The following is a 9934-nucleotide window of genomic DNA, read 5'->3' on the forward strand; positions in this document are numbered from 1 at the left end:
TTGGTATATTTAAGTAAGGGGGGTGTGGGGGGTGCATGGGGGCTTGCCCCCCTGCTTACATCCTTTACTTTTTTTTACTTTTATTTTGTCACTTTGTTTTTTTTTTTTAATTTTTAAACATTTTCGAACATTTTAATGTTCGTTCTGTAAAGGTCTACCTTTACAGATTCGAACATTTAATTGTTCCTTAATGTAATATAGACCCTAATAAGCTAATCACTTACATGTATCGGCTTATTCCTCTTCACTGGAAGAGCTGAGGGGGTAGAGCACTGGTTCATAGTACTGGCCTAGGGCACTGGTTGACCCAGCTATGGTTCTGGTTGAGAAGAAGATAAAGATGAGTAAAGAGTCCAATTTGGCATTCATAGGCTTGGAGAAAGCAAGTAGCAATGGTTTGAAGTCTCATAAACATTGGTAGAATTGGTGTAGGCTATGTACAAAGACCCAATGACTCAAATATGAAAAGTGTTTGGACTCAAAGGGGGGGGGTTCCCAGTGGGAGTGAGTGTGCAACAGGATTCAGCTGTGAACCCGCTGCTGTTCATAGTAGTGATGAGCTACATTAACAAACAGGTCAGTGGGGACAGGTAAACAAAGTTGTTGTATGAATACAATGTGGCATTACAGGCAGACTCTGAGCAAGAACATCAGCAAAGGATAGAGGAATGGAATACAAAAGTGAAGACACATAGGTTGAAACTGCGCACAGATAAGACAGTTGTAATGGTAGCAAAGAGGGAAATCAGAAGAAGTTGAGATTTTTGAGATAGAAGGGAAAGTAGTGGAACAAAATAACTAGTTCAAGTATCTGGGAGGGATGTTAGAGGAGAAAGTAAGTCTGAATGAAGAAGTCAACGTTAGAATCAGAGGAGCTGAAGGTCACTGGCACAGAGAATCATGGTTAGTGTATGACAGAAGAATGCCAAATAAGCTGAAACATAAGGTATACAAAAGCAGTGGTGTGACTAGTACTACTGTATGGTGCACATACCTGGACAGTAAAGGTAGAGCAGTTAAGGAAGCTAGAGGTCATGGAGGTGAAGTACCTGAGATAGGTGGTAAGCTGCACACTGTGAAAAAGACAAATAATTGAGGACTTCAGAGCAGAAGCCAAAGTAGCTCCAACTGCAGACAAGTTCACAGAGAATAGATTTCTGTGGTGCATGCACATATTCAGAAAAGTAGAAAACAATCTGGTGAAGAAGACTTTAGACAGACAGGATGAAGGCAAGAGGATATGAGGGCATTCACCAAAGAGGTGGACATATTGTATGATAGAAGACCTGTGGCAGTCAGGCATGAGTGTTGAAGAAGGTAGGAGAGTGGCATTGAATCAAGACAGGTGGCTACAGTTGACATGACACTCTAACCTATGCAGAAAATGGGAAAAAGGGAGTTGATGATCATAATGATGACATGAAATGCCAATGAAAAATGATAAACAGCAGTGGGAGGACAGCGAGTCAAGTGACAGTATGCAGAACATGAAAGAGATACAGTTAATGAGATGGAAGAGGAAAAGGAATTAGAGCAAGTTAGTCGGGTCTCAAGAGGGTGTTATTTCAAAAAGGTGGAAAATTAAGACTGTGGACAGGCAATATTGAGGACATGGGATAGTTTACAGACACAGAAGTCAAGAAAGCCCACATTAGTCAAATCTCAACTGTAACTATTGAGAACAATTTACATTATAACACTAAAAAAGCAATTGTTTCAAGTACCAAAGTTTAGTAGCATCCATAACGTCAGGAGAAAGACAATCCCAGGTGGACAACTAAGAGAAAAATAAGCCCTGTCTCTAAAGTATACTGTGAGCCTGTAACTAACATCCTTATTAGCTAAATATCTGAAATTATGGTGGAAGACTAAGTCATTGAAAATAGTCACTAAAGCAGATTGGAAACTGCATTTTTTTTTCAGAAGAAGAAATGAGAAAAGGAAAACCACATATAGGCTGAAGAACAAACATGTCTTTAATGATTTCTTCCTAGGTAAACTAAAACGAGATTTTTTTTTTTAATAGATGCCATCTGTACACATCCTTTAACCATATGATATTAAACATGCTTTTGTAATATAGGTAGGGACAAGCCAAATTCGTACATATTTAATGGAACTGGCAGTCTGGAGCAGAGATTAAATCATGCTATGTACTCTGCAGTATGGATTAACATTACTCACTCTAACAGGTTATCCAGGAGCATAGGCTCAGTTATTATAAAGCTGATTACTAGGGGCATACAGGTCATTCTTCAGGCTTGACTAGGCATTGTTTTAGCATTGCCCTGATATCCTGAGAAGATATAAAAACTTCTCGGTAATGCCTATGACATTAGCATACTTAGTAATGTTAAGGCTAAGGAGGTCATGTGCAATGGAGTTTATTTAAAATGAAACTATGATATTGAGGATGAGTCCTGAAGACTAGACCTGGCTTTCCCAGTATATTCAGAAACATGTTATAAATTCCTACTGTGAATTAGTGTCCATAGATAAAATCCATGAGCTGATAGCAAGGTTCTTTGAGAAGGTCAGTTGAAGAAAGGGGCTAGGTCAGAAAGGACTGCTTATTGTTGATAAAAAAAATATTAAAGTCAGCAAATATATCATAACAGTACAGGTTTTCATCTATTCCCAGAACAATCTGGTCATATTAATTAATTATATGTATCATGTATAGCTAATTTTACGTCTTGTTTTATCATATGTACATGTAACCTTTATATGTTCTTTTTACATTGTCTGTTTGGCTGTATGTGGAGCTTTTCTCCATGGGCCTTCACTGAAAATCGGCTTCACCCAGTTGGACTTTCCTGGCAAACAAATGTGAAATAAATAAATAAATAAATATAGTACCTTTCTGGTAATTATGGTGCTTTGACCACACCACAAACCATGCCACATCCTGGAGAGAATATCTCTTCGTTTGTAACAGCTCAAAGAAAAAAAAACATAAAGCTTACTGACTAAAATATGTTTCTTTCTGTCTTTAATTAGGATTTACTGTGAATGTGCTGTGGCAGTGGCAAGCATGTTTCTGTTATTTCATCAGATCATCATTGCTCTAGACATCAGAGTTCCATGGCTCGAACAAATCCAAGTTATCTGGGAGGTTGTACAGCATTAACAATCAGATAAATTGTAAGTATAAGAGAAACATCAGAAAGTATTTCTTGCCCTAAAATCACAGGTGATTCATCATTTTTCCTCCACTGTCTGCTTAACTGACCCAACAGACCCACTATCAGTTCCTGTTGTCCCATTTCATTTCTCTGGGGAAACACTGACTGGACATATAGTGAGGGCACACCAACTCCTCTCCTATCCTTGATCACATTGGGCCATGAGTTTGGGAGGGAGTTATTTGATCTAATCTCTCCTTCCAGAGCTCACTAGATTCATGGTAGATACTGGCACATCCCCTTTCCCAGGGTGAAAGCTGAAACCCTTTTACTTGCTGGAATAGCCATGCCAGCCTAGTCATCCATGCAAGGTGAGAGCCTGGGGGTAGGTAACGGGTCAGGAAATCGGGCAGAACCCCCACCCCAATGTCCTAATTTCATTGGCAGTTGTCTAGAGCTCTGCAATTGCTTCCAGACCTCACAGTGCATACATGCCTCTACATGCATGAAGTGCTTCCAAACTGCTGACCAGCATACTTTCACCATGCTTAAACTCTGCAAGTGTAGCACCCAGTGCTACCCATGTGATAGGCTACTGTAGCTTCCCACCCCCAAGATGGTCATGCCAACAATGGCCACACACTCCTATTCTCCCTCTAACTCCTTCCAGTGCCTGAGCCACTGATCAAATACAAGTTGCAGGTTTGGGTGCATCCCTCTGTGACACAGGCTTTATTAGTACATTTGTTATTTTGTATATTTTTTGCAAGACACAAATGTTCCAACAGGGATCCTCCTTTGAAAAAGAGGGTTAGGAGGTAACCCTATTTGTAGGGAATTATATTGAACAGCGGAGGGTAGGGTGCATCCCACATGATAGGAGTGCTGGCATGCCCCCATATAAACCTTTTGATCATAATTTTAACATTTAAATCAGTATGCTATCTGATTTTATTGGGAAGATCCAAACCTTCTATCTTTCTCATTTATCTGTTTTTCTCTAACCTTCCATCTCCATTTGTTAGGTAGTTTAAGAATATTGATTGCTATCATCTCAGAATCATTAAATACAATTTGTTTCTTTTGTGAGGAAAAGACCATTATAAAGTACATCAGTTTGACCCCCACCTCATGGCTTGCAAAAACTTGTCTCATAAATTGCAAACTATGTTCCAGCTTCACATTTAAAAGCACTCAAAACTTCATGAATTGAATACAAATTTATTTTTTGTGCATCTCTAACTGTTGCTATGTTCAGCTGTTTCTGTAATTTACAATGCTCATTTTATAATGTGAAATTCTATCAGTCTCTTCTTAACTTTTGCTACCCTGTAATTCCTATGCTGTTAGCTGCTTTGTTGTAACTTTACACTCCTATCAGATACTACAGAAAGAATACTGTTTTCTTTGAACTTATCTGGTTATCAAATGCGATATAAAGAAGCTGAAATTACAAATCAATGATTAAAGTATCAGATACTGCAAGTGTCTTTAACAACTTCTTACATGTAAGGCAGAAATAAAAGGTATTGACTCATATTGCACGTCTGTAGTATGGAGTACTAAAATCATTATACTCAAGTCCCAGGTTTAAAACACAATATCATAATAAAATCAGAAAGGAGTGCACAAAAACAGGGAGATAGAAAATGTGGACCAGGTTAAGAAGGAATGCAGGCTGACTAACAAATAGATTAAGAGTGCAGTTGTAATGGCAAAGAACAAGGCATCAAAGTTACTCTGCCAGCATCTGGATAGTGACTCAGTAGATGGCAGACAGAAACTCTTTCCGATTGTAAGGCAAAGACAGAAAAATAAAGGATGTATTCTCTATTCATAAGGGATGCCATCAATAACCTTCTCACCAGTCTATAGTACTTCCAGCAGCTTCTAAATGAAGGACAATCCACTGAAGATGTACTGCCCCGTAACAGCCTTCAATGAAACAGGAAGGGTTTAACCTAACGCAAGTAACAATAGCACTAAAAAATGAAGTCAAGGAAAGCAGGAAGCTCAGATGAGGTCACAGCAGCTATGAACAAAATGGTGGATGTGTTAATGGAGAAATGGCTCCTGTGGGTACTCATAGTAGTATGGAAAAAAAGGTGCACCCCAGATGACTTGGAGAATAGGCGTTCTAGTCCTGGTGTTCAAGAACAAAGGAGGGCATTCTCAACTGTGTGCAGTATAGAATTATTAAAATTCTGTCGCACTAAAGTGCTGGAGAGTGTGACTGATATAAAATATGAAGTGTATTAGAAAGTAATATGGGAGATTTGCAGTTTGGATTCAGATCAGTATGCAGAACAACTGACTCAATGTTTGTAGTGAAACAAATGTTGGAGAAGAAGCTACAGATGAGGAGAGAGTCCAGGTGGGCATTCCTAAACTTGAAGCAAACATATGATAAGGTCCCAAGAAAGCTGATTTGGGCTGTCCAGTGACGCTTTGAAGTCCTGGGAACGTTGATAGAGTTATTACAAGCTATGTACAAGAACACAATGACACAAGTATAAACATTGTTCAGAGTCACAGAGGAATCCCCAGTGAGAATGAAGTTATTTCAGAGTTTCGTTCTGAGTTTAATGTTGCTCAGACTGCTGGTGAGGTACCTTAGCAAACAGACTGAAAGGGACAGATCAATAAAGCTGCTATATGTGGGTGATGTGACATAACAAGCAGGTTTTTAAAAGAAATGCCAGCAAATACTAGGAATATGGAATGCAAAACTGAAAGCACATCAGATGATAGTGAATAGAGACAAGGCAGTTATGGTAGCAAATGGGAAAAATCGGAAGAAAACTGAAAATTGAGATGGAAGGGAAATAGTTGAGCAGCTTAACAACTTCAATTTTCTGGGAGGGGTGGTTGACAATAATGTAAATCTGAATGAGGAGGTCAAATCTAGATTCACTGAGGCTTGCAGTTATCTGGCACAGATTGCCAGGGGAAGTTTGTGACAGAAGAATGACAAAAAAGTTGATAATTAAGGTGTATAAAACAGTGGTGCAACCCATATTTCTGTATGGTACAGAAACCTGGGCCATAAAGGCTGAGCAGCTGAGGAAGCTAGAGATTATGAAGATGAAGTGCCTGAGAAGGGTGGTAGGATGGACACTGTGGGACAGCTGAAGAAATAATTACATCAGAGCAGAAGCCAAAGTAGTTTTACTTGCAGAAATAATCAAAATGAACATATTATAGTGGTTCAGCCACATGTGCAGGAAAGCAGAGAGTGATTAAGAGTAGAATATTTAGGAAAGACAGAAAGAACAGAAGAAGAAACAAGGGTGTCCAGCAAAGCAATGAATTTACAGTGTGAGAAAAGAGCTGTGACAGTCACAGGTACGAGAGTGGCATGGAATTAAGAGAGATAGTGATAGCTGATGCGACAGCTTCACCCCACTTAGACAATGAGAAAAGGTAGTTAATAATGATGATGCTAATGATTATAAAAGCAGCTACAAAATCAAACAAACTAAAGAAGGTGGTAATCTGTTGAATTTTATTCATGTCTAGTGGTTATGCAGTTTACAAACCAGTTATTGTTATTATGAATAATTGATATAACTCAGCGAGTATGGTTCAGCTGGCACAAGGTGGTATGATACATAATATATGTTAAGGGAGCTGACACAGTAATAAGCCTGCAGACTTACAGGTACTGGTTCATGACATCACTTTCTGAGCAAAATGCATATTTATATACAGTATAAGTTAACAGTTACACATGTTTCAGTGATTGGACATGAGCAGTTCATAAGCCACATGCCTGTAAGGCCATGGAAGAGCTTTCCTCTTTGCTAGCATTTTTTTACTGATCTGTTCTTTTTACCTGTCTCTGAACTGGGACTCCCAGTGCACTCTCCTTACAAGAAGAACCTTTTGAAAAAAATTCAGTGTTTTTTTTTTGTAAATGTAACCGCATCACAGTGACTTTTTAAATTCTTTCTGTTTTCATCACATAATGTAAAGCGGTAAGAAACTGCCAGTTATAATATTGCTTTTGTAGTAAGTAACAAGTGTGCAAGTACTGCAATTGTGCAAGGTGTAAGATAATAAATAATAAATTCTATGAAACTCTATGAACTGTATGTGCATCACTGTAGCCATTGCAATTTTATTGCATTATGTCACCTCACAATTAAACTTGTTCAGTGGATGCATATTAATATATATTTTTTTCTATTGATGTTTTTATGTACATTCTCTCATGATATTATTATATACATTATCTGATTATTTTAAATGTGTAATTCTTCTCTCTAATGTTGCACCCCTTTAATCCATATGGAAAATAGCATTATGTATGATTACAAGCCAGTGTGATTCCATAAACCATAAGCATCTAAAGCAGCCATAACATTTAAAAGAAAAACACTTTAAACCCACCTGTCTATGTAGTCTGTATGCAAATGCAATAATGATGTATCTCTGAGGTAAAATGGTAAAGAAACAAACAGATAAATATATACATACATATGTAACTCTAATTGCTTAAGACTGTCACTTCTTCTACCTTCCAACATCGATTCTTACTAATATTGAAGGATTATTAATGTAGTCAAAGCTATACCAGTATTCTTTAATGCTGTCTGTACCAACTGAACAAGCTACTCATTAAATGAATATAGAGCATACTTATTTAGTTTTGTTTCAGATGCTGTTGTTGTGTAATGCATTACCATCATATTTTATATATATATATATATATATATATATATATATATATATATATATATATATATATATATATATATATATATATATATATATGTGTGTGTGTAAAAAAACAGTGTCACTAAATGGCATTATCATTGTAATTAGAGATTCAAATTTTTAAATATAAACCTGACATTGTCTTAAATATGGTTCATGGCAGAAAAGGGTCAGTGGATCAGTATGAAATAAAACAACTGCTTGGTCTGTATTGAGAAAAAACAGTTCTCCTCCCATTATTCTGGTATTTCTTTGTTAAATGTTATTCCTTCCAAACTCTTTCTTGTGACACATTCTAAGTTTTGTTTTATTTTTTTGCTTTCTTTTCTCTTGCCGGTTACCATTCTTTTATTTAGAGGGTAGGGGTGCCCATTACAAACAGTGTGCTACCATCTCAACTGAAGAAAAGGTGATGGTTAAATCTCAATCTGTCTGCCTCTGATTTTGCTTTATATTTTGCCCATTTTCTCATAAACTTGTTGATTTTCAAATAAATTACAGAGAATGGTAGCAAATTAATAATGCCAGACTCTAGAGTTTCATACATCTTATTGTTGATGGAAAACCTGTTGTTCTATTAATTTGTAAGTGAATTAAAGTGTTTAAAATTGTCCCTGGTTTTAGTCCTTTGTCCACCCTCTGCCTAATCTTTTGGATTTGCCTATGATTGTTGACCCAAGTTGGGAGTTGTGACTCTTTCTCTCCTGCTTAGATTGTCATCATCAGTGTAATACCAGATAAACTATTCTGAGTTTAGCTTCTATGTCTCACCATTTACGAGATGTCATCTATTCTGTATGGAGAGTCAGCAGTTTCAACCTGTCAGATGTCTGCCTAAAATTACCTCATCCATAGAAATAAAAAACACTTCTGTTCCTCCTTCACAAGTTATGTTGGAAACTATCTAGGAGCCTTATAATCCCTGCATTCAGAGGCTGTTGTACCATTGTACTGCATGCATTACTCACCAAGTTTATTCCTAAGTTGCCTTGAATGTTTGGAGGAATCAGTCCATAGAGAAGAGCTGAAGCTGCTATGGCTCCAAGTAACTGTGCTGAAATAAAACATACTGCCCTCGGCAGACTCAGTCGCAGCCCAGCCAGCATGGCTATTGTCACAGCAGGGTTCAGATGGGCACCACTGAACTGACCAACACAGTAGGACATCACTGTCACAGAAATTCCAAATGACAGGGAAACCTGAGTAGAGCTAGACAGGGTCTCAGTCCGAGAGTGAACAGGAATATCAATGGCTTGCTCAGAGTTAACCGAAGTGCTGTGCTCAGTTGAAAATCCTGGTGTGTAACTTTGGGGTGCAACATCCTGATTCTGAGAATAAACTGCAGGTTGATTTTGTGAAATACTGGTTGCTAAACTAACAAACAAGAAGACAGTGGTTCCCAAGAATTCTGCAAAGACAGCTCTCATAAAAGGCAAGTTAACTACTGCTGCTATAACTTTAATCAATTTCATCTTGGAAAAAAAATGCCCTAATTTCACTACAAATGAATGCATATATTGTAAAAGAGTGCATTTCATCATATTAATATATTAACACGACATCATTAGGGAGGTGGAGCTTCGAGCATATTGCATCCTATCAAATGCCATGAAGACTTTATCATCGTTGACAGGTCAGACTGGATTTTAGATTTTACTATTTACATTTTTCTGTGCAGTTAATTTTTAAATATGTTGACATACCATTTAGCTGAAATGTGAAGTCATGCCCAAGTATCTTCATAAAGTTTACTTTTTACAGTTAGATTTGTGTTATCCTTTCAGACCAAATTATTCTTTGTTTCTGCATGTTGCACTGTTATAAAGATACCTTTCATCTCTAACCCTAGAACAGTTTCCAAGAAAACAGGAAACTGAGAACCTGTGCTGGCAATGCTTCTAATATTCTGGAGTAGAATCAAGTATTAATGATTCTATCTAACCTACTTTTTTTTCATTTTAACATTCATTTTGGCTGCTCTTACAAATTCTGTGCTGTGACATTGTCCTCAGTAGGAAAGTTTCACCCCACTGGCCTTAAACTGTATAAATTTGAAAGGAAAGAATGTTATTATGACAAGTATTTTATAC

General features: G+C 37.4%; 1 protein-coding gene across 1 annotated transcript in view; it reads right to left on the reverse strand.

Moving 5' to 3' along the window:
* LOC122788024 (aquaporin-5-like) overlaps positions 1-9316 on the reverse strand; it is a 199380-nt gene extending 190064 nt beyond the window's left edge. Inside the window, exons 1-2 of the mRNA XM_044054946.1 lie at positions 9188-9316; positions 8813-9064 (exon numbers count right to left, since the gene is read on the reverse strand). Coding sequence (XP_043910881.1) covers positions 8813-9064; positions 9188-9316 — 381 coding nt within the window. The remainder of the gene's footprint in view (positions 1-8812; positions 9065-9187) is intronic.
* Between the last annotated feature and the right edge of the window lie 618 nt (positions 9317-9934).

Source organism: Protopterus annectens, chromosome 13.part0 (genome assembly GCF_019279795.1).
Source record: "Protopterus annectens isolate FY-2018-M chromosome 13.part0, PAN1.0, whole genome shotgun sequence".
Taxonomy (NCBI): Eukaryota; Metazoa; Chordata; order Ceratodontiformes; family Protopteridae; genus Protopterus; species Protopterus annectens.